Below are 26,466 nucleotides of genomic sequence, written 5' to 3' on the forward strand. Positions count from 1 at the left end.
ATCTTAGTGGCGTCTTAGTCTGTCGGGATACAGCAGTTTGACATCCGTCTTAGTGGCGTCTTAGACTGTCGGTATGTAGCAGTTTGACATCCGTCTTAGTAGTGTCTTAGTCTGTCGGTATGTAGCAGATTGACATCCGTCTTAGTAGTGTCTTAGTCTTTCGGTATGTAGCAGTTTCACATCAATCTTAGTGGCATCTTAGTCTGTCGGCATGTAGCAGTTTGATATCCGTCTTAGTGGCATCTTAGTCTGTCGGCATGTAGCAGTTTGACATCCGATCTTAGTGGCGTCTTAGTCTGTCGGTATGTAGCAGTTTGACATCCATCTTAGTAGTGTCTTAGTCTCTCGGTATGTAGCAGTTTGACATCTATCTTAGTAGTGTCTTAGTCTTTCGGTATGTAGCAGTTTGACATCCGTCTTAGTGGTGCCTTAGTTTGTCGGTATGTAGCAGTTTGACATCCATCTTAGTGGTGTCTTAGACTGTCGGTATATAGCAGTTTGAGATCCATCTTAGTGGCGTCTTAGTCTGTCGGTATGTAGCAGTTTGACATCCATCTTAGTGGCGTCTTAGTCTGTCGGTATGTAGCAGTTTGACATCCATCTTAGTGGTGTCTTAGACTGTCGGTATATAGCAGTTTGACATCCATCTTAGTGGCGTCTTAGTCTGTCGGTATGTAGCAGCCAATGTGACATCCGTCTTAGTGGCGTCTTAGTCTGTCGGTATGTAGCAGTTTGACATCCATCTTAGTGGCGTCTCAGTCTGTCGGTATGTAGCAGTTTGACATCCGTCTTAGTGGCGTCTTAGTCTGTCGGTATATAGCAGTTTGACATCCATCTTAGTAGTGTCTTAGTCTTTCGGTATGTAGCAGTTTGACATCCATCTTAGTGGCGTGTTAGTCTGTCGGTATATAGCAGTTTGACATCCATCTTAGTGGCGTCTTAGTCTGTCGGTATGTAGCAGTTTGACATCCATTTTAGTGGCGTCTTAGTCTGTCGGTATGTAGCAGTTTGAAATCCATCTTAGTAGTGTCTTAGTCTGTCGGTATGTAGCAGCCAATGTGACATCCGTCTTAGTGGCGTCTTAGTCTGTCGGTATGTAGCAGTTAGACATCCGTCTTAGTGGCGTCTCAGTCTGTCGGTATGTAGCAGTTTGACATCCGTCTTAGTGGCGTCTTAGTCTGTCGGTATATAGCAGTTTGACATCCATCTTAGTAGTGTCTTAGTCTTTCGGTATATAGCAGTTTGACATCCATCTTAGTAGTGTCTCAGTCTGTCGGTATGTAGCAGTTTGACATCCGTCTTAGTGGCGTCTTAGTCTGTCGGTATATAGCAGTTTGACATCCATCTTAGTAGTGTCTTAGTCTTTCGGTATGTAGCAGTTTGACATCCATCTTAGTGGCGTGTTAGTCTGTCGGTATATAGCAGTTTGACATCCATCTTAGTGGCGTCTTAGTCTGTCGGTATGTAGCAGTTTGACATCCATTTTAGTGGCGTCTTAGTCTGTCGGTATGTAGCAGTTTGACATCCATCTTAGTAGTGTCTTAGTCTGTCGGTATGTAGCAGCCAATGTGACATCCGTCTTAGTGGCGTCTTAGTCTGTCGGTATGTAGCAGTTTGACATCCGTCTTAGTGGCGTCTCAGTCTGTCGGTATGTAGCAGTTTGACATCCGTCTTAGTGGCGTCTTAGTCTGTCGGTATATAGCAGTTTGACATCCATCTTAGTAGTGTCTTAGTCTTTCGGTATATAGCAGTTTGACATCCATCTTAGTAGTGTCTTAGTCTTTCGGTATGTAGCAGTTTGACATCCATCTTAGTGGCGTGTTAGTCTGTCGGTATGTAGCAGCCAATGTGACATCCGTCTTAGTGGCGTGTTCGCCTGACGACTACTCACAGATACGACGTCGGAACACGTAGAGCAGCAGTGAGACTAGGCATGGAAGACCCACCGCCCCTGCCCCGATACCGATCCCGATGCCAGACCACTGACCTGAAAAGACAACACACAGTATCTCAATCTAAGTTTGACGATACATAGACGTTGGTGTGTTGACTTTGCGAAAACAGCAAACGACTTTGCGAAAACAGCATACGACTTTGTGAAGTTTGACACAGTGTTGTTGCTACTCAGCTCCTTTTCACATCTCCCACACGCCGGCGACATTGTGAAGCAGCCGTTGAAAACCTAGTGATATCTATGAAGTATCTGATTGAATGGTTTGTGATTTGTTATTTAACGCCGCACTCAGCAATATCCCAGCTATATGACGGCGGTCTTTAAATAATCGCGTCTGGACCTGACAATCAAGTGATTGACATCATGAGCATCGATCCACACAATTGGGATACCATGACTAAATCAACCAAGTCATACCACCCGATCCCTTTATTCGCCTCTTACGACAAGAATAATGCATGGGTTGCTAAAGACCTATTCTACGTTTGATAGTCATGGTTGAAGAAGGGCGGTCGGGTAGCCCAGTGGTAAAAGCGTTCGCTCGTCACGTTGAAAACACGGGTTCGATTCCCGACATGGGTACAATTCGTGAAGCCCATTTTTGTGTTCCCCGCCGTGATGTTGCTGGGATATTGCTAAAAGCGGCGTAATAACATATTCAATCACTCAGGGTTGAAGAAACTATTCTGATAAAAACCTTTTCAAATCAGAATACCTATGGTGACCTTTGTTAGCATATGAAAGCGTTTGTGCCTCGAAATTTGTGAACTATGATGCAGTGGTACCTTCAGTGGATGTGGTGGTCGTAGAAGGTGCAGTCGTTGTAGTTGTAGTTGTGGTAATTGTCTGGTCCTTTGTCAGTTGATTTATAAAATCCTGGACATATTGCCTGTCTCCGTCACAAGTTCCATTGATGTCTATAGTTCGCGTGTCCTTGAAAGAAAAGGAGTGAGTGAGTGAGTTGTATTTTACGCCGTTTTTAACAATATTCCAGTTATATCGCGGCGTGTCAGCTTAATGTGGGAGGAAAGCCCCAAGTGATGCAGGTCTCAGACGTTTACCACTTCGGTGAAACCAACGAGCACGAGTACGGTGCTGACAAACCTAGAAACATAATCGGGGCGAACCGGGATTCGAACCCACAATCATAGGTTGCTTACGTGCCCAAGGGACGCAACTCTGCACAGCGAATCGCGGCATCTTAGACGACTGGGCCGCACGTGCCCCCGAAAGAAAAGGAACCTTGTACATTTTATGATAAGAATTCTGTACACAAATTGCTGGGATCTCGGGTCACCAATGCTTGAAGAAAGCGTCTGATGCATTCACTTGCCACTATGTACACCCTTGAGTGTTTTCACATATGGAGCAGATTTGCTCAAAATATGCTGAAGTTAAAATACTTTGCGTTCACATGTCAAAAGTTTGCCGTGTGAAAAATATATTTGCTGTGGTAAGTTTCAGAGTAGTTCCGTCTCAACAAGACACTCACTCACTCACTCTTAAAACAAAAAATAATAAAAAGAGGCTACTCATGGCGACGCGAAGACGAGAGTTTCCTATATTTGTATGCACAGGTTTAACACTGGGTCTTACTCGGGAGACAAACGTGCGGGGATAACCGAGGTCCAGAGCCTGGTGGGTCGGGTAGCCTAGATGTTAAAGCGTTCGCTCGTCACGCCGAAGACCCGGGTTCGATTCCCGACATGGGTATAATGTGTGAAGCCCATTTCTGGTGTCCAGCGCCGTGATATTGCTGGAATATTGCTAAACGCGGCGTAAAACCATACTCACTCACTTCTTATAGTTCAATGTAATTGAAGGACAAGCTGTTCGGTGACAACAGTTTCCCCTTCTATATATATTTCTTGACAAATAGCGACACGGGACTGCGGCCATAATGCGGGAAACTCAGTAAAACAACTGGTGTTGTTAATCTGCATTTGAATTGTTGACAATCTCATTATGTTATTACCTAAACAGAGAGATTAGTTAACTGGCTATATTATTCCTTGTTGAAAACATTCTACAGTCATACATATTTACCAAGTAAGGCGATGTTCCGCTGTAGATCCTTATACGCTGTCAAGCAATATGACGCCAGTTTCTTTGGAAATTCAGAAATGTTTCATAAAGGCGAAGGGGCGGTCGGGTAGCTTAGTGGTTAAAGCGTTCGCTCGTCACGCCGAAGACCCGGGTTCGATTCCCGATATGGGTACAATGTGTGAAGCCCATTTCTGGTGTCCCCCGCCGTGATATTGCTGGAATATTGCTAAAAGCGGCGTAAAACCATACTCACTCACTCACTTACTCGCTCATAAAGGCGAAAACAGTGACCTATTTACCCAGTAGCCAAGAAAACTTACTACTCCAGGAAATTATTATACCAGTTACCGTGCCTCCTGATGTCCCTAAAACTTGGCTTAAAAACCTTACACTAATTAGGCAAAGCTCAGTCCTTCTCATAGGCAGGATCCATAGACTCAGTCACACAAGGATGACTATATAAAAGGCATTTGGTCAGCTGAAAAGTAGATGGTGGTGTCTCCAGAGAAGTGAATGAGTGAGTGAGTGAGTTTGGTTTAACGCCGCTTTTAACAGTATTCCAGTTATATCGCGGCGTGTCAGCTTAATGTGGGAGGAAAGCCCGAAGTGATGCAGGTCGCAGACGTTTACCACTTCGGTGAAACCCACGAGCACGGGTATGGTGCTGACAAACCTAGAAACATAATCGGGGCGAACCGGGATTCGAACCCACAATCATAGGTTTCTGGCGTGCCTAAGGGACGCAACTCTGCACAGCGAATCGCGGCGCCTTAGACGACTGGGCAACCCGTGCCCCCCTCTCCAGAGAAGACTAGATGTGGCAGTGGAATTTGCAAGTATAGTCGTATTTCACAGATATCTTATATTCCGTATACAAATTGATGGTATTATTATTGAGAGTATTATAAGTTCAGACTAAACCACAAACCAAGTTTAACACACAACGGAATAGTTTTTCGACATAATTTTTCAAGCAAAATGGACTTACATTAAAGAATGACAGGTTCACTTTCAGTTGACCGGTCACACATGAGGTGTTCAGGTTTATAAACAAATGATTTGGTTTTGAGGTCGTCTCCGGTGTTGTTGCTGTCGTTGTTGCTGTCGTTGTTGCTGTCGTTGGTGCTGTCGTTGTTGCTGTCGTTGTTGCTGCTGTTGTTGCTGCTGTTGTTGCTGCTGTTGTTGCTGCTGCTGTTGACGTCGCAGCTGTTATGTGGAAAAAATATAATAAAAATTTCACATAAAGAACAATGAAAGTTTAATATTAAACATTTATATACCGCATTCTCAACTCCCTGGGGTGTATACCACACAAGCTACCTACAGATGCCAGGATCGATGCTCATGATATCAATCACTGGACTGTCTGGTCGAGACTCGGTTATCTTCAGACCGCCGTCACATAGCCGTAATATTGCTGAGTGCGGCGTTAAACAACAAACAAACAAACAGGCGCCAGCACGTTTCTACATGCACGTCTCACATGTCGGGTACCCATTTCCTGCTGGGTAAACAGAGGCACTTTTGTGTCACTTGCCCAGGGTGAAACCGCACGTTTTGACACTTGTGTTTCGGGGGTGTGAACGTATTCGTGTTTCCACCGTCTGGTCGTCTACTGACGGACGAGTGTGTTCGTTTGAGCGTTTAGTGTGAATATTCATTCTTGATCCATGAATGACGATCCACCGATTATTACCATGAGCATCGATCTACATAATCAGTCTGAACCAGACAATCCAGTGATTGACATCATGACCATCGATACACGCAATTGGGAAACGATAACATGCATCAACCAAGTCAGCGAGCCTGACCACCCGATCCCGTTAGTCGCCTTTCACGACAAGCATAGTCGCCTTTTACGGCAAGCATGGGTTGCTGAAGACCTATTCCACCCCGGATCTTGTCAGATGTATCTCACGTGTAGGGGTGTTGTGAAGGCTAAGTATTGATTCTGTAACATTGGTTCAGGATAAATACAGAATGAAAAGTTCAGCAAGAAAAGCCTGGTCAGTTCAAGTGGAGATGATATCACTACTTTACATTCTTTATCTGACAATCTGAACGCGTCATACCAAAAGACGTTAAAAGATGGTACTTGTTGTTACCCTGTCTGACGCTCGGCATTAAGGGGCTAAAACAAGGACTGGTCGGCTCGGAGTCAGTATACTGTGTCTGAGTGGGGTATTCATGTTAAACTGCGGCATGGTATCTCAGTGTGCTAGCACTATAAATCGGCATCAGTCTGGCTAGTACAAGCAGCCACAAACACAAACATACACGTGCATGCACGTCGCTATATAAGTGCAATAATCTTGGACGCGATGTTAAACCCCATTTCACCTCACCTTATCTGACAATCGCGGCCAGGTGTGACATAAGATATGTTGGGGATTACACTGTCTAAGTATACACATTCTAAACTACCGGGCAAAAGAAAGTTTTCACCGACTTCACTTGAACAAGCACCAAATAATAAAGGCATATGTGAGATTTATGATGATTAAGAAATCATTTTCCATGAATTAGAATGAAAATGCATTGTAATGCCGATATTGCATTCTCCGCTATACACAAAGAAAGAGTCAAGGGGTCCAAATTAAAAATTACACAAATCAAAGTTCATTGAAAAAGTGCATGAAGAGTCCATTAATGACACAGTAGTCAGGTAACACGTCATCAATAGCGAGTGTGACCACCCTGGGCATCCATGCACGCCAACACACGCCTCCTCATTGACGTCGTCAGTCGGCGGATAACGTCAACAGGAATCCTTTTTCCATAAGTCTGTTCAAGTTCCTGTCGGTTCGCTGGAGGCGGTACATGTTGTCTCATCTGACGATCAAGGTGATCCCAGAAATGTTCAATGGGGTTCATGTCTGGAGAACAATGTGGCCAGGGCAATACGTTGACGTTAACGTTGTTCAGGTAGTCTTGAACAATTTGGGCGGTGTGAGGCCTTGCGCTGTCTTGTTGCAAAATTAATCCTCTTGGCTGATGTTGAATAAAGGGCACCACAACAGGTCTCAACACTTCATCCCTGTATCGCTGAGCATTCAGGTTACCTCGGATGATAACCAGCCGTGTTGTAATCTGGCGACAAATGCCACCCCATACCATGACGCCTCCACCCCCAAACGGGTGAACTTCTCTAATGCAGTTTGGCGCCAGTCGCTCTCCCCTTCGTCGAAAAACTCGAACTCTGCCATCGTTCCTGAACAGACAGAACCGACTTTTATCTGTAAAGAGCACTCTCGCCCAGTCACGTCGCTGCCACCGACGTACAGTTCGTGCCCATTGCAGTCTGCGTTGACGGTGTAGACGGGTCAAGGCCATTCCACGGAAGGGTCGGTAGGCTCGTATATCAGCCGTACGAACTTGTCGAAGGACTGTTCGTCTGCTGATGGCATGCCTTAGTGCTGTTGGCGCCGTTGACGTCGCCGTCACACATCTGTTTCGGAGGTGAATCTGCCGGATGTAGCGGTCTTCGGCCGGTGTTGTCACCCTCGGTCTTCCCGATGTTGGCCGGTCTTGAGCCTGTCCTGTCTGTTGGTAACCGATTATCAACTTGCTGATGGTGGTCTGGGAGCAGTTGCAGGTTCTGGCTATCTGACGTTGAGTAGCCCCCATATTGGGCATACCGATCGCTCTGTCTCGTTGCGCTTGTGTAAGTCTGGGCATATTCTTGGTGTTTTTTTGCTTATTGAATGCCTGCTCTGTCCAACGTCGGTATTTATGCCACAATCACGCACGTGCATTTGGACCAATGTCTCGAAATCACGTTTTGCACGTTTTCAACAATGCATGATTTGGAAAGCTGCGTTCGAAAATCTGCGTTGTGGTTGTGGTCATGTTGTATTTGGGCGAATGTTTTTTCTGCGGAGGTTCAACCCTTTACCAGTTTTTTATATTTTTATGCAACTATTTTTAAAGTGAGAACTTTCTTTTGCCCGGTAGTATGGTACAGGTTTTGGTGGATTTCGAACCCAGACACAGAGCAAGGCACCTAGTCGCCAGCACATTGGAACCAGGACACAGAGCAAGGCACCTAGTCGCCAGCACATTGGAACCAGGACACAGAGCAAGGCACCTAGTCGCCAGCACATTGGAACCAGGACACAGAGCAAGGCACCTAGTCGCCAGCACATTGGAGCCAGGACACAGAGCAAGGCACCTAGTCGCCAGCACATTGGAACCCAGACACAGAGCAAGGCACCTAGTCGCCAGCACATTGGAACCAGGACACAGAGCAAGGCACCTAGTCGCCAGCACATTGAAACCAGGACACAGAGCAAGGCACCTAGTCGCCAGCACATTGGAACCAGGACACAGAGCAAGGCACCTAGTCGCCAGCACATTGGAGCCAGGACACAGAGCAAGGCACCTAGTCGCCAGCACATTGGAACCCAGACACAGAGCAAGGCACCTAGTCGCCAGCACATTGGAACCAGGACACAGAGCAAGGCACCTAGTCGCCAGCACATTGGAACCAGGACACAGAGCAAGGCACCTAGTCGCCAGCACATTGGAACCAGGACACAGAGCAAGGCACCTAGTCGCCAGCACATTGGAACCAGGACACAGAGCAAGGCACCTAGTCGCCAGCACATTGGAACCAGGACACAGAGCAAGGCACCTAGTCGCCAGCACATTGGAACCAGGACACAGAGCAAGGCACCTAGTCGCCAGCACATTGGAACCAGGACACAGAGCAAGGCACCTAGTCGCCAGCACATTGGAACCAGGACACAGAGCAAGGCACCTAGTCGCCAGCACATTGGAACCAGGACACAGAGCAAGGCACCTAGTCGCCAGCACATTGGAACCCAGACACAGAGCAAGGCACCTAGTCGCCAGCACATTGGAACCAGGACACAGAGCAAGGCACCTAGTCGCCAGCACATTGGAACCCAGACACAGAGCAAGGCACCTAGTCGCCAGCACATTGGAACCAGGACACAGAGCAAGGCACCTAGTCGCCAGCACATTGGAACCCAGACACAGAGCAAGGCACCTAGTCGCCAGCACATTGGAACCAGGACACAGAGCAAGGCACCTAGTCGCCAGCACATTGGAACCAGGACACAGAGCAAGGCACCTAGTCGCCAGCACATTGGAACCAGGACACAGAGCAAGGCACCTAGTCGCCAGCACATTGGAACCAGGACACAGAGCAAGGCACCTAGTCGCCAGCACATTGGAACCAGGACACAGAGCAAGGCACCTAGTCGCCGGCACATTGGAACCAGGACACAGAGCAAGGCACCTAGTCGCCAGCACATTGGAACCAGGACACAGAGCAAGGCACCTAGTCGCCAGCACATTGGAACCCAGACACAGAGCAAGGCACCTAGTCGCCAGCACATTGGAACCAGGACACAGAGCAAGGCACCTAGTCGCCAGCACATTGGAACCTAGACACAGAGCAAGGCACCTAGTCGCCAGCACATTGGAACCAGGACACAGAGCAAGGCACCTAGTCGCCAGCACATTGGAACCCAGACACAGAGCAAGGCACCTAGTCGCCAGCACATTGGAACCAGGACACAGAGCAAGGCACCTAGTCGCCAGCACATTGGAACCAGGACACAGAGCAAGGCACCTAGTCGCCAGCACATTGGAACCAGGACACAGAGCAAGGCACCTAGTCGCCAGCACATTGGAACCAGGACACAGAGCAAGGCACCTAGTCGCCGGCACATTGGAACCCAGACACAGAGCAAGGCACCTAGTCGCCGGCACATTGGAACCCAGACACAGAGCAAGGCACCTAGTCGCCAGCAAATTGGAACCAGGACACAGAGCAAGGCACCTAGTCGCCAGCAAATTGGAACCAGGACACAGAGCAAGGCACCTAGTCGCCAGCACATTGGAACCCAGACACAGAGCAAGGCACCTAGTCGCCAGCACATTGAAACCAGGACACAGAGCAAGGCACCTAGTCGCCAGCACATTGGAACCCAGACACAGAGCAAGGCACCTAGTCGCCAGCACATTGGAACCAGGACACAGAGCAAGGCACCTAGTCGCCAGCACATTGGAACCCAGACACTGAGCAAGGCACCTAGTCGCCAGCACATTGGAACCAGGATACAGAGCAAGGCACCTAGTCGCCAGCACATTGGAACCAGGACACAGAGCAAGGCACCTAGTCGCCAGCACATTGGAACCAGGACACAGAGCAAGGCACCTAGTCGCCAGCACATTGGAACCAGGACACAGAGCAAGGCACCTAGTCGCCGGCACATTGGAACCAGGACACAGAGCAAGGCACCTAGTCGCCGGCACATTGGAACCCAGACACAGAGCAAGGCACCTAGTCGCCGGCACATTGGAACCCAGACACAGAGCAAGGCACCTAGTCGCCAGCACATTGGAACCCAGACACAGAGCAAGGCACCTAGTCGCCAGCACATTGGAACCAGGACACAGAGCAAGGCACCTAGTCGCCCGCCCCCCCCCACCCCCCCCCCCCCCCCCCCTTCACGCACGCACACACAATATTGCCGGCGAATAATGAAACCATACCTCGTGGAAAGACTGAATGTATTTAATGACTACGCATGAGACAGCATAAGAACGAAAATTGGATTGATTTGGTTTAGTTACTATTTAAGAAATCAGGTAAATTGATTTTGTCGTAGGGACAACTTTGCAGATCATTCCCGTGGTGATGTAGCTTGACTGATAACGGCTTAGCTGGTCACGCCGGCGATTTGGGTTCGAACCCATGTGTAAACCCTGGTCTTTTTGGCAACCTCATACGTATGGTTGAACTAATACGTTGTTCTGTCTCTACAGGAACGAGTCATTAGGATTGATGTAGGTCGCTACCATCAAGCAAGTATCATGTGCGTTTAACGTCGCGTTCAAGACTGTTCACGTACATGTGGTGTGTATGGTTTCTTTACTGGTCTGGGGCGGTCGGGTAGCCTAGTGGTTAAAGCGTTCGCTCGTCACGCCGAAGACCCAGGTTCAATTCCCGACATGGGTAAAATGTGTGAAGCCCATTTCTGGTGTCCCCCGCCGTGATATTGCTGGAATATTGCTAAAAGCGGCGTAAAACCATACTCACTCACTCACTCACTCTTTACTGGTCCGAACTTCTGTCGGACTTATAGTGCCTCAGTTTAACATGGACATCCCACACAGATACAGTATACTGACTCCGAGCCCACAAGTCCTTGTTTTAGCCCCTTAATGCCGAACGCCAGGCAGTACAAGTACAATCATTTAATGTCTTTTGGTAGGGGCGACAAGGGGATCGAACCACTGGAATTCCGTAGACGCTCTCTCCTCTAAATCAGAAGGCGGTCGAGTGCCAAGGGAGGACAATTCAGTGCAGCATATACTCAGGTACTTACCGGTAGAGGGCGCTGTGCTTGTGGTGCTTGTGGTGCTCGTGGTGGCGATGATGTGGGTGACGTCGGTGGTGTCAATGGTGCGGGTGGTGTCTGTGGTGCGGGTAATGCCGGTGACAGTTGTGGCCGCAAAAAAGCAGTGTTGTGTTCCTGTGAACGTGCATAAATTTTGAGAAGTATATTTCCATTAACCCAGGCTTTTCTTGTTGAACTTTTTTATTCTGTATTTATCCTCATCAAGCGTTTTACATAATCAATACTTAGCCTTCACAACAGCCCTACACGTGAGATACATCTGACAAGATCCGGGGTCGAATAGGTCTTCAGCAACCCATGCTTGCCGTAAAAGGCGATTAACGGGATCGGGTGGTCAGGCTCGCTGACTTGGTTGATGCCTGTCAATGTATCCCGGTCGATGTTCATCATGTCAATCACTGTATTGTCTGGTCCAGACTTGATTATTTACAGACAGCCGTCATGTTGATGGATTATGACTAAGCGGGATGTTAAACAACAAACACACTTACAAAACATGTGTCCACGGTGGTCCCTGTGTTGAGGCTTCCAGGGCTCCGTTCCACAAAGCCATCTTAGCGCTAAGGTGATCGTAACTCCCATACTTAAACACTGGCTTACGACAGTCGTAGCGCTAAGGTGATCGTAACTCCCATACTTAAACACTGGCTTACGACAGTCGTAGCGCTAAGGTGATCGTAACTCCCATACTTAAACACTGGCTTACGACAGTCAGAGCGCTGAGGTGATCGTAACTCCCATACTTTAACATAGGCTTACAACAGTCGTAGCGCTAAGGTGATCGTAACTCCCATACTTAAACACTGGCTTACGACAGTCGTAGCGCTAAGGTGATCGTAACTCCCATACTTAAACACTGGCTTACGACAGTCTTAGCGCTGAGGTGATCGTAACTCCCATACTTTAACATAGGCTTACGATAGTCTTAGCGCTGAGGTGATCGTAACTCCCATACTTTAACACTGGCTTACGACAGTCGTAGCGCTAAGGTGATCGTAACTCCCATACTTTAACACTGGCTTACGATAGTCGTAGCGCTAAGGTGATCGTAACTCCCATACTTTAACACTGGCTTACGATAGTCGTAGCGCTAAGGTGATCGTAACTCCCATACTTTAACACTGGCTTAAGACAGTCGTAGCGCTAAGATCGCTTTGCGGAACGCGTACGGCGCCCAGAAGAACATATGCGACATAAGGTTTGAACACTAGTCCGAGTATTTCAGTCAGAGATACAACATAGCGTCAATGTTTCTCAGTAACTCAGTTAAAGCGTTCGCTCGTCACGCCGAAGACCCGTGTTCGATTCCCAACATGGGTACAATGTGTGAAGCCCATTTCTGGTGTCCCCCGCCGTGATATTGCTGGAATATTGCTAAAAGCGGCGTAAAACCATACTCACTCACTCACTCACTCCTTATAGTTCAATGTAATTGAAGGACAAGCTGTGACAACAGTTTCACCTTCTATATATATTTCTTGACAAATAGCGATATGGGAATGCGACCATAATGCGGGAAACTCAGTAAAACAACTGCTGTTGTCAATCTGCATTTGAATTGTTGACAATCTCATTATGTTATTACCTTAACAGAGAGATTAGTTAACTGGCTGTATTATTCCTTGTTAAAAACACCCTAGAGTCATACATATTTACGAAGTAAGGCGACGTTCCGCTATAGACCCTTCTACCTTTGTCGACATTGTGCCTGTGTGCGAATGGGGGTTGGGGATGAACTGATGTGATTAATAAGCTCATACAATGAATACCACGACAAAGTAAGAGGTATGCCCGACTACCCTACCAGGCTACAGCTTGCCCTGGCCATTTGCCCGGGCACGAAATAGCTGAAGCTAAACCTCCGGGTGAGGAACATCCATGGCCATTTCTTCCCCACCTCTAGCAACATCTTTCTCTTCCCAGATGTTTAACTTACCTCAGGTGGGGAAAGTGCTGCCATGGAAACTGGACTTTTATTTCCTCGGGGCCTGGATGTGTGTGATAGGGTCACGTGATCATGAGCGAAAAACCATTTGACTGAGGACAGAGTGAGTGTTTTCTACATTACAATACGCAAGCTGAGCCACACGCGTACAACCACACCTGATATAGTGAGGTGAGGCGAAATGGGGTTTAACGTCGCGTCCAAGATTACCTGATATAGTAGCCTAGGTTACATGTGGCAGTGTGTACTTTGAGAGTTATATTTAGATTCATACAGAAGTATATTGAGACTTGCGTCACACTTTTACATCCGCGTGTTTTGTTTGTAACGTTTACACGGGTGCGGGTGCAGGTGCAGGTGCGGGTGCGGGTGCGGGTGTGGGTGCGGGTGCGGGTGCGGTTGCGGGTGCGGTTGCGGGTGCGGGTGCGGGTGTGGATGCGGGTGCAGGTGTGGATGCGTGTGCGGGTGCGGGTGCGGGTGCGGGTGTGGGTGCGGGTGTGGATGCGGGTTCGGGTGCGGGTGCGTGTGCGGGTGCGGGTGCGGGTGTGGGTGCGGGTGCGGGTGCGTGTGCGGGTTCGGGTGCGGGTGCGGGTGCGGGTGCGGATGCGGATGCGGATGCGGGTTCGGGTGCGGGTTCGGGTGCGTGTGCGTGTGCGGGTGCGGGTGCGGGTGCGGGTGCGGATGCGGGTTCGGGTGCGGGTTCGGGTGCGTGTACGGGTTCGTGTGCGGATGCAGGTGCGGGTGCGGGTGCGGGTGCGGGTGCGAGTGCGGGTGCGGGTGCGGGTGCGGGTGCGTGTACGGGTTCGGGTACGGATGCAGGTGTACTAGTCCGGACTGATGCCGATTTTTAGTGCTAGCTCACTAATATACCAATCCGCAGTTTAAAATGAATATCGCACTAAGACACAGTATACTGACTCCGAGCCGACCAGTCCTTGTTTTAGCCCCTTAATGCCGAGCGCCAGACAGGGTTACAACAAGTACCATCATTTAACGTCTTTTGGTATGACGCGGCTAGGTATCGATCCCTGGACCTTCCGCTCTCCGGGCGGACGCTCTACAACTAGACCACGGAGGCCGTCCTCAGCGTTATAGGGTAAATGAGGTCATATGTGCCTTGATGGCAAAGGCATCAGCATTAGTGAAAATGAAGCAATAAGCACCCAATATTTCACATAGTGGAAGCATCTATGACCAGCTTGTGTCAGCTTGTATGCTAATACATACCCTACCCAAAATGATACAAAAAACTTCTAAGGCATGATAATGTTTGAAAATTTGCAACTGTTTCCGCGTATAAGGAAATTCCATATTTCAAACCCTTGTAAACTTAGAAAGGAGTCGGAAATTTCAGCACGTAGTACAATCTAAAGAAACACATTGGCATACTCTATGATCAAGTATCATCTTTTAAATTCATGCTTGAAAATGACTGTAAAGCCGGTCTGAGCAGACATGACTATGGTGCTTTTTCATACACGATGATCAAATACGTAAATCAGGTCATCACATGCATTTTCTGTTGTATTTGCGTTTGTTTAAATTGCCCCAAATCAGACTTTTCGTCCCGTGGTACGACTAACTTTCAATTTCCTAGATGCATGTACGTTTGTTTGTTGTAACAGATTGTTTCGAGATTACAGGCTGACGGAAAAGCAACCAATTTCCTTCCCCCTTACACTTTCGCTGTGGTATTTACATGATTGTTGAAATATGAATTGGAAATTAAACCTGATAACCAAACGAAATAAAATAGCTGCGGGGATAGTACTGTGTGTGGAGACAGTCATGGCTTGTTTCTTGCCAGGTTACATGACACTGGGGAGCTGTAACTCGTGGTAGAGATAGTACAGAGATCTCCGTGCCTGGTTACATGACACTGGGGAGCTGTAACTCGTGGCAGTGATAGTACAGAGATCTCCGTGCCTGGTTACACGACACTGGGGAGCTGTAACTCGTGGCAGTGATAGTACAGAGATCTCCGTGCCTGGTTACACGACACTGGGGAGCTGTAACTCGTGGCAGTGATAGTACAGAGATCTCCGTGCCTGGTTACATGACACTGGGGAGCTGGTGGCAGTGATAGTACAGAGATCTCCGTGCCTGGTTATATGACACTGGGGAGCTGTAACTTGTGGCAGTGATAGTACAGAGATCTCCGTGCCTGGTTACATGACACTGGGGAGCTGTAACTCGTGGCAGTGATAGTACAGAGATCTCCCTGCCTGGTCACACGACACTGGGGAGCTGTAACTCGTGGCAGTGATAGTACAGAGATCTCCCTGCCTGGTTACACGACACTGGGGAGCTGTAACTTGTGGCAGTGATAGTACAGAGATCTCCGTGCCTGGTTACATGACACTGGGGAGCTGTAACTCGTGGCAGTGATAGTACAGAGATCTCCGTGCCTGGTTACATGACACTGGGGAGCTGTAACTCGTGGCAGTGATAGTACAGAGATCTCCGTGCCTGGTTACATGACACTGGGGAGCTGTAACTCGTGGCAGTGATAGTACAGAGATCTCCGTGCCTGGTTACATGACACTGGGGAGCTGTAACTCGTGGCAGTGATAGTACAGAGATCTCCGTGCCTGGTTACATGACACTGGGGAGCTGGTGGCAGTGATAGTACAGAGATCTCCGTGCCTGGTTACATGACACTGGGGAGCTGTAACTGGTGGCAGTGATAGTACAGAGATCTCCGTGCCTGGTTACATGACACTAGGGAGCTGTAACTCGTGGCAGTGATAGTACAGAGATCTCCATGCCTGGTTACATGACACTAGGGAGCTGTAACTCGTGTCAGTGATAGTACAGAGATCTCCGTGCCTGGTTACATGACACTAGGGAGCTGTAACTCGTGTCAGTGATAGTACAGAGATCTCCATGCCTGGTTACATGACACTGGGGATCTGTAACTCGTGGCAGTGATAGTACAGAGATCTCCGTGCCTGGTTACATGACACTGGGGAGCTGTAACTCGTGGCAGTGATAGTACAGAGATCTCCGTGCCTGGTTACATGACACTGGGGAGCTGTAACTCGTGGTAGAGATAGTACAGAGATCTCCATGCCTGGTTACACGACACTGGGGAGCTGTAACTCGTGGCAGTGATAGTACAGAGATCTCCGTGCCTGGTTACATGACACTGGGGAGCTGTAACTCGTGGTAGAAATAGTACAGAGATCTCCGTGCTTGGTTACACGACACTGGGGAGCTATAACTCGTGGTAGAGATAGTACAGAGATCTCCGTGCCTCGTTACATGACACTGGGGAGCTGTAACTGGTGGCAGTGATAGTACAGAGATCTCCGTGCTTGGTTACATGACACTCGGGAGCTGTAACTCGTGGCGGTGATAGTACAGAGATCTCCGTGCCTGGTTACATGACACTGAGGAGCTGTAACTCGTGGCAGTGATAATACAGAGATCTCCGTGCCTGGTTACACGACACTGGGGAGCTGGTGGCAGTGATAGTACAGAGATCTCCGTGCCTGGTTACACGACACTGGGGAGCTGGTGGCAGTGATAGTACAGAGATCTCCGTGCCTGGTTACATGACACTGGGGAGCTGTAACTCGTGTCAGTGATAGTACAGAGATCTCCATGCCTGGTTACATGACACTAGGGAGCTGGTGGCAGTGATAGTACAGAGATCTCCGTGCCTGGTTACATGACACTGGGGAGCTGTAACTCGTGGCAGTGATAGTACAGAGATCTCCGTGCCTGGTTACATGACACTAGGGAGCTGGTGGCAGTGATAGTACAGAGATCTCCGTGCCTGGTTACATGACACTGGGGAGCTATAACTCGTGGCAGTGATAGTACAGAGATCTCCGTGCCTGGTTACATGACACTGGGGAGCTGTAACTCGTGGCAGTGATAGTACAGAGATCTCCGTGCCTGGTTACACGACACTGGGGAGCTGGTGGCAGTGATAGTACAGAGATCTCCGTGCCTGGTTACATGACACTGGGGAGCTATAACTCGTGGCAGTGATAGTACAGAGATCTCGGTGCCTAGTTACACGACACTGGGGAGCTGTAACTCGTGGCAGTGATAGTACAGAGATCTCCGTGCCTGGTTACATGACACTGGGGAGCTGTCACTCGTGGCAGTGATAGTACAGAGATCTCCGTGCCTGGTTACACGACACTGGGGATCTGTAACTCGTGTCAGTGATAGTACAGAGATCTCCGTGCCTGGTTACATGACACTGGGGAGCTGTAACTCGTGGCAGTGATAGTACAGAGATCTCCGTGCCTGGTTACACGACACTGGGGAGCTGGTGCCAGTGATAGTACAGAGATCTCCGTGCATGGTTACACGACACTGGGGAGCTGTAACTCGTGGTAGAGATAGTACAGAGATCTCCATGCCTGGTTACATGACACTGGGGAGCTGTAACTCGTGGCAGTGATAGTACAGAGATCTCCGTGCCTGGTTACATGACACTGGGGAGCTGTAACTCGTGGTAGAAATAGTACAGAGATCTCCGTGCCTGGTTACATGACACTGGGGAGCTGTAACTCGTGGCAGAGATAGTACAGAGATCTCCGTGCCTGGTTACATGACACTGGGGAGCTGTAACTCGTGGCAGTGATAGTACAGAGATATCCGTGCCTGGTTACATGACACTTGGGAGCTGTAACTGGTGGTAGAGATAGTACAGAGATCTCCATGCCTGGTTACGCGACACTGGGGAGCTGGTGGCAGTGATAGTACAGAGATCTCCGTGTCAGGTTACATGACACTGGGGAGCTGTCACTCGTGGCAGTGATAGTACAGAGATCTCCGTGCCTGGTTACATGACACTGGGGAGCTGTAACTCGTGGCGGTGATAGTACAGAGATCTCCGTGCCTGGTTACATGACACTAGGGAGCTGTAACTCGTGGCGGTGATAGTACAGAGATCTCCGTGCCTGGTTACACGACACTGGGGAGCTGGTGGCAGTGATAGTACAGAGATCTCCGTGCCTGGTTACATGACACTGGGGAGCTGTAACTCGTGCTAGAGATAGTACAGAGATCTCCGTGCCTGGTTACACGACACTGGGGAGCTGGTGGCAGTGATAGTACAGAGATCTCCGTGCCTGGTTACACGACACTGGGGAGCTGTAACTCGTGGCGGTGATAGTACAGAGATCTCCGTGCCTGGTTACACGACACTGGGGAGCTGTAACTCGTGGCAGTGATAGTACAGAGATCTCCGTGCCTGGTTACATGACACTGGGGAGCTGTCACTCGTGGCAGTGATAGTACAGAGATCTCCGTGCCTGGTTACACGACACTGGGGAGCTGTAACTCGTGGCAGTGATAGTACAGAGATCTCCGTGCCTGGTTACACGACACTCGGGAGCTGTAACTCGTGGTAGTGATAGTACAGAGATCTCCGTGCCTGGTTACACGACACTGGGGAGCTGTAACTCGTGGCAGTGATAGTACAGAGATCTCCCTGCCTGGTTACATGACACTGGGGAGCTGTAACTCGTGGCAGTGATAGTACAGAGATCTCCGTGCCTGGTTACAGGACACTGGGGAGCTGTAACTCGTGGCAGTGATAGTACAGAGATCTCCGTCCCTGGTTACACGACACTGGGGAGCTGTAACTCGTGGCAGTGATAGTACAGAGATCTCCGTGCCTGGTTACATGACACTGGGGATCTGTAACTCGTGGCAGTGATAGTACAGAGATCTCCGTGCCTGGTTACATGACACTGGGGAGCTGTAACTCGTGGCAGTGATAGTACAGAGATCTCCGTGCCTGGTTACAGGACACTGGGGAGCTGTAACTCGTGGCAGTGATAGTACAGAGATCTCCGTGCCTGGTTATATGACACTGGGGAGCTGTAACTCGTGGCAGTGATAGTACAGAGATCTCCGTGCCTGGTTACATGACGCTGGGGAGCTGTAACTCGTGGCAGTGATAGTACAGAGATCTCCGTGCCTGGTTATATGACACTGGGGAGCTGTAACTCGTGGCAGTGATAGTACAGAGATCTCCGTGCCTGGTTACATGACGCTGGGGAGCTGTAACTCGTGGCAGTGATAGTACAGAGATCTCCGTGCCTGGTGACATGACACTGGGGAGCTGTAACTCGTGGCAGTGATAGTACAGAGATCTCCGTGCCTGGTTACACGACACTGGGGAGCTGGTGGCAGTGATAGTACAGAGATCTCCGTGCCTGGTTACACGACACTGGGGAGCTGTAACTCGTGGCAGTGATAGTACAGATATCTCCGTGCCTGGTTACATGACACTGGGGAGCTGTAACTCGTGGCAGTGATAGTACAGAGATCTCCGTGCCTGGTGACATGACACTGGGGAGCTGTAATTCGTGGCAGTGATAGTACAGAGATCTCCGTGCCTGGTTACATGACACTGGGGAGCTGTAACTCGTGGCAGTGATAGTACAGAGATCTCCGTGCCTGGTTACACGACACTGGGGAGCTGGTGGCAGTGATAGTACAGAGATCTCCGTGCCTGGTTACATGACACTGGGGAGCTGTAACTCGTGGTAGAGATAGTACAGAGATCTCCATGCCTGGTTACATGACACTGGGGAGCTGTAACTCGTGGCAGTGATAGTACAGAGATCTCCGTGCCTGGTTACATGACACTGGGGAGCTGTAACTCGTGGCAGTGATAGTACAGAGATCTCCGTTCCTGGTTACATGACACTGGGGAGCTGTAACTCGTGGCAGTGATAGTACAGAGATCTCCGTGCCTGGTTACATGACACTGGGGAGCTGTAACTCGTAGCAGTGATAGTACAGAGATCTCCGTGCCTGGTTACACGACACTGGGGAGCTGGTGGCAGTGATAGTACAGAGATCTCCGTGCCTGGTTACATGACACTGGGGAGCTGTAACTGGTGGTAGAGATAGTACAGAGATCTCCATGCCTGGTTACACGACACTGGGGAGCTGGTGGCAGTGATAGTACAGAGATCTCCGTGCCTGGTTACATGACACTGGGGAGCTGTAACTCGTGTCAGTGATAGTACAGAGATCTCCATGCCTGGTTACATGACACTAGGGAGCTGTAACTCGTGGCGGTGATAGTACAGAGATCTCCGTGCCTGGTTACACGACACTGGGGAGCTGTAACTCGTGGCAGTGATAGTACAGAGATCTCCGTGCCTGGTTACACGACACTAGGGAGCTGTAACTCGTGGCAGTGATAGTACAGAGATCTCCGTGCCTGGTTACATGACACTGGGGAGCTGTAACTCGTGGCAGTGATAGTACAGAGATCTCCGTGCCTGGTTACACGACACTGGGGAGCTGGTGGCAGTGATAGTACAGAGATCTCCGTGCCTGGTTACATGACACTGGGGAGCTATAACTCAGGCAGGGTTAGTACAGAGATCTCCGTGCCTGGTTACACGACACTGGGGAGCTGTAACTCGTGGCAGTGATAGTACAGAGATCTCCGTGCCTGGTTACATGACACTGGGGAGCTGTAACTCGTGGCAGTGATAGTACAGAGATCTCAGTGCCTCGTTACATGACACTGGGGATCTGTAACTCGTGTCAGTGATAGTACAGAGATCTCCGTGCCTGGTTACATGACACTGGGGAGCTGTAACCCGTGGCAGTGATAGTACAGAGATCTCCGTGCCTGGTTACATGACACTGGGGAGCTGGTGGCAGTGATAGTACAGAGATCTCCGTGCCTGGTTACACGACACTGGGGAGCTGTAACTCGTGGTAGAGATAGTACAGAGATCTCCGTGCCTGGTTACATGACACTGGGGAGCTGTAGCTCGTGGCAGTGATAGTACAGAGATATCCATGCCTGGTTACATGACACTTGGGAGCTGTAACTGGTGGTAGAGAGAGTACAGAGATCTCCATGCCTGGTTACACAACACTGGGGAGCTGGTGGCAGTGATAGTACAGAGATCTCCGTGCCTGGTTACATGACACTGGGGAGCTGTAACTCGTGTCAGTGATAGTACAGAGATCTCCGTGCCTGGTTGCATGACACTGGGGAGCTGTAACTCGTGGCAGTGATAGTACACAGATCTCCGTGCCTGGTTACATGACACTGGGGAGCTGTAACTCGTGGCAGTGATAGTACAGAGATCTCCGTGCCTGGTTGCATGACACTGGGGAGCTGTAACTCGTGGCGGTGATAGTACAGAGATCTCCGTGCCTGGTTACACGACACTGGGGAGCTGGTGGCAGTGATAGTACAGAGATCTCCGTGCCTGGTTACATGACACTGGGGAGCTGTAACTCGTGGCGGTGATAGTACAGAGATCTCCGTGCCTGGTTACACGACACTGGGGAGCTGGTGGCAGTGATAGTACAGAGATCTCCGTGCCTGGTTACATGACACTGGGGAGCTGTAACTCGTGCTAGAGATAGTACAGAGATCTCCGTGCCTGGTTACACGACACTGGGGAGCTGGTGGCAGTGATAGTACAGAGATCTCCGTGCCTGGTTACATGACACTGGGGAGCTATAACTCGTGGCAGTGATAGTACAGAGATCTCCGTGCCTGGTTACACGACACTGGGGAGCTGTAACTCGTGGCAGTGATAGTACAGAGATCTCCGTGCCTGGTTACATGACACTGGGGAGCTGGTGGCAGTGATAGTACAGAGATCTCCGTGCCTGGTTATATGACACTGGGGAGCTGTAACTCGTGGTAGAGATAGTACAGAGATCTCCATGCCTGGTTACATGACACTGGGGAGCTGTAACTCGTGGCAGTGATAGTACAGAGATCTCCGTGCCTGGTTACATGACACTGGGGAGCTGTAACTCGTGGCAGTGATAGTACAGAGATCTCCGTGCCTGGTTACACGACACTGGGGAGCTGGTGGCAGTGATAGTACAGAGATCTCCGTGCCTGGTTACACGACACTGGGGAGCTGTAACTCGTGGTAGAGATAGTACAGAGATCTCCATGCCTGGTTACATGACACTGGGGAGCTGTAACTCGTGGCAGTGATAGTACAGAGATCTCCGTGCCTGGTTACATGACACTGGGGAGCTGTAACTGGTGGTAGAGATAGTACAGAGATCTCCATGCCTGGTTACACGACACTGGGGAGCTGGTGGCAGTGATAGTACAGAGATCTCCGTGCCTGGTTACATGACACTGGGGAGCTGTAACTCGTGGCAGTGATAGTACAGAGATCTCCATGCCTGGTTACATGACACTGGGGAGCTGGTGGCAGTGATAGTACAGAGATCTCCGTGCCTGGTTACATGACACTGGGGAGCTGGTGGTAGTGATAGTACAGAGATCTCCGTGCCTGGTGACATGACACTGGGGAGCTGTAACTCGTGGCAGTGATAGTACAAAGATCTCCGTGCCTGGTTACATGACACTAGGGAGCTGTAACTCGTGGCAGTGATAGTACAGAGATCTCCGTGCCTGGTTGCATGACACTGGGGAGCTGTAACTCGTGGCAGTGATAGTACAGAGATCTCCGTGCCTGGTTACACGACACTGGGGAGCTGTAACTCGTGGCAGTGATAGTACAGAGATCTCCGTGCCTGGTTACATGGCACTGGGGAGCTGTAACTCGTGGCAGTGATAGTACAGAGATCTCCGTGCCTGGTTACATGACACTGGGGAGCTGTAACTCGTGGTAGTGATAGTACAGAGATCTCCGTGCCTGGTTACATGACACTGGGGAGCTGTAACTCGTGGCAGTGATAGTACAGAGATCTCCGTGCCTGGTTACATGACACTGGGGAGCTGTAACTCGTGGTAGTGATAGTACAGAGATCTCCGTGCCTGGTTACATGACACTGGGGAGCTGTAACTCGTGGCAGTGATAGTACAGAGATCTCCGTGCCTGGTTACACGACACTGGGGAGCTGTAACTCGTGGTAGAGATAGTACAGAGATCTCCATGCCTGGTTACATGACACTGGGGAGCTGTAACTCGTGGCAGTGATAGTACAGAGATCTCCGTGCCTGGTTACATGACACTGGGGAGCTGTAACTCGTGTCAGTGATAGTACAGAGATCTCCGTGCCTGGTTACATGACACTGGGGAGCTGTAACTCGTAGCAGTGATAGTACAGAGATCTCCGTGAACGGGGCTCCGCTCTTTAAAGGATGTCTACACGAAACAAAACTGACGCATACGTTATTGTGAATAAAAGGACCTAAGCTACACACGGATGCTTACATGGAAGCTGTGCTGGTACAAATCTTGGCCTGGAGTGAGTGAGTTAGGTAACTGCATTGACATGTTATTTGACACTTTTAATAAGGTTCTGAAGTATTAAAAGCGATGGTCACTGAGAAATACTCATGTTGTTTTTATACCACCATATACATCACATCAAAACTACATAATCTTTCAAATATGATGTCTGGCATCTGAATAGGAAATCTAGCTGTATGCTGAGGCTCTGCCGGGATTCACGGGTGTGGCCCGAGGCTAGCTGAACCTTTCTCGTCATTCATGCTGTGTACATTCTGAAGGGAAGATTCAGCCCGGTGTAGATGTTTGTTTTGTTTGTTTGTTGTTCAACGCCGCACTCAGCAACATTCCAGCTCTATGCCGGCGGTCTGTATATAAGCCATTCTGGACCAGACATTCAGGTCTTTCTAAACGAACGTAAAATAACAGTGGGTATAGACAATACTCTATCGGACCAGTGTCTCCTAGAAAATGGCACTCCCCAGGGCAGTATCCTCAGCCCCACACTCTTTAATATAATGATAAACGATCTCTTCGAGGGCCTATCCCCTAAAATAAACACATCCAAATTCGCGGATGATGGAGCCCTCTGGATCCGCACTAAAAGCATTAAAATGGCCCAAAATTTACTCCAAAAATCTCTTAATAAAATACAACAATGGGCTGACAAATGGCGCTTCTCCCTTAACTCAGAAAATACAACAGGAATAGTATTCAAACATAAAAACATGAAACCCGCCTCCCCAATCCCCCAGCTAAACAACCAAACAATCAAATTTCAAAAACAAACCAAATTCTTAGGACTTATTTTCGATGAACATCTCACCTGGGATGCTCACATCCAAAACCTAACAACTAAATGCAGTAAAGACCTAAACACCCTAAGATGCCTAACTGGCTCAAACTGGGGAGCCTCCAAAGATACCCTCCTCTCTCTCTACATATCACTAATTAGATCAAAACTAGACCACGGCTGCGCCATATACAACACCCTAAACAACTCTCCATCTAAAAGACTTGACTCAATACAATATCAGGCTCCCAAGCTAATTACACGCACCCAACATGGCACCTCCTACACTTCACTTCAGGCCTTAACAGGAGAAATGCCACTAAGTCTACGCAGGGAACAGCTAAGCTTAAATTTCTGGGCCGCATCCCAATCAAACCCTCTAATCCAAAACTTAATAAACCAAAATATCAGCCCCAAAAACCAAGCTCTAGCTCGTAAACACCCCTTACTTACCCCAATATCCAAAGAATAACAAACTACCTAAATGAACACCAAATTAAAAATCTTAAACAAAACTGCAAACAATCAAATATCTTCACCCCTAAACTTAAAATACCCAAAATAGACACAACACTAGCTAGCCAAATAAATAAACAAACCGACCCAAACATAGCTAAAACCACCACACTAGCATACATACACGAAAATTGGCCAAATTGGTGTCACATTTACACGGACGGATCTTCAGATCCGACCTCCAAACACACAGGTTTCGGAGTCCATACCACACAACCAACTAAAACCACACAATCCTTCCGACTCCCAAACAACCAATCAATATTCACGGCAGAACTAATGGGCATGGCCTCAGCCCTCCATAGTCAAGAATAAAAAAACACAATAAAATCCTAATACTTACCGACTCCCTAAGTGGACTGCAAGCCCTCCAAAACAAAAATACCAAAAACCGACCTAAATTAATAAATCTAATACTTAAAAGCTCCAACGACCTAGCTAACGCAGGCAAACAAATAACCTTCTTGTGGATACCCGCCCACGTAGGAATATACAGTAATGAAAACGCCGATAAGGCAGCTAAACTATCCCTCAAAATCCCAGAAATAAGCTTAAACTTACCCATCTCAAAATCAGAAATTAAAAGCGTAAATAAGCAAAAAATCACCAAAAAATGGCATAACCTATATCTAAACTCAAATAGCCAAATCAAAAAAGTACTCAGCAAATCACTAACCAAACCAAAAATTCTCCATCCATCAAAAAATATTGACAGAGTAATCACTAAACTCCAAACAGGACACACCAACCTAGATAACCACCTAAAAAAAAATAAAAAACATACTACAGGTAACTGCCCACACTGCAAACAACCAGAAACCCCAGAACACGCACTCATCTACTGCACACACTACCTAACACGTCGAACCGCATTACAAACCACCCTCAATCTAAACAAGGCTCTAACTCTAGAAGCAATACTAAACCCACAAAATAAACTAGAAAACTTCAAGGCCTTAGGCGTATTCTTAATCAAAACGGAACTAATAAAACGCATCTAAAAACACTATAATCCACCAAATCAAAATTACATAAACACACAAACATCCACCATACCCAGCTCCCTTAGTTCTCCTCCCCTACCCCATCGGCATCTATTCCAAATCTCAAAATTCCCAAATTCTATATAAGCAACCCCTAAAGCCCCCTCTTGGGTTGCACAGACCACTTTCGCCCCTTTCGGAAACACATTAAATGGCCTGGCCGGGCCCGTGTGCGAAATACGCATCAGTCGGAAAGCGCACGTTAAATCTCCAAAGTAAGTAAGTAAGTAAGACAATCCAGTGATTGACATCGTGAGCATCAATCCACGCAATTGGGATACGATGACATGTATCAACCAAGTCAGCGAGCCAGACCACCGGACCCCGTTAGTCGCCTCTATTGACAAGCATGGGTTGCTGAAGACCTATTCTACCGCGGATCTTCTCGGGTTTCAGCCCAGGTAATGTATGTCAAGAGGAAAAGATCTGACTGTCAAAGTCAAAGTCAAAATTAGTTTCTGTGTGTGTATGTACGACTGGGGCTGAACCTTATCTTCCTGACATAATTTAGTGTTCGGTCATTACATTGATGTTTCACTTCCTGCTTTGAAAATTTAACATTTTTATATTTAAAAAAAAAAGAATTTATTCCCT

General features: G+C 48.6%; 1 protein-coding gene across 2 annotated transcripts in view; it reads right to left on the reverse strand.

Annotated features, from left to right (window-relative positions):
• The window catches only part of LOC124128791 (uncharacterized protein YBL113C-like), a 63,287-nt gene that overhangs the window by 28,906 nt on the left and 7,915 nt on the right, over positions 1-26,466 (reverse strand). For both annotated transcript variants that reach the window (XM_048402075.1, XM_048402074.1), the window contains exons 2-5: positions 11,365-11,511; positions 4,989-5,206; positions 2,740-2,887; positions 1,892-1,987 (exon numbers count right to left, since the gene is read on the reverse strand). In XM_048402075.1, the coding sequence (XP_048258032.1) occupies positions 1,892-1,987; positions 2,740-2,887; positions 4,989-5,206; positions 11,365-11,511 (609 nt within the window). The remainder of the gene's footprint in view (positions 1-1,891; positions 1,988-2,739; positions 2,888-4,988; positions 5,207-11,364; positions 11,512-26,466) is intronic.

Source organism: Haliotis rufescens, unplaced genomic scaffold, assembly GCF_023055435.1.
Source record: "Haliotis rufescens isolate VD_foot unplaced genomic scaffold, xgHalRufe1.0.p SCAF_24, whole genome shotgun sequence".
Lineage (NCBI taxonomy): Eukaryota > Metazoa > Mollusca > Gastropoda > Lepetellida > Haliotidae > Haliotis > Haliotis rufescens.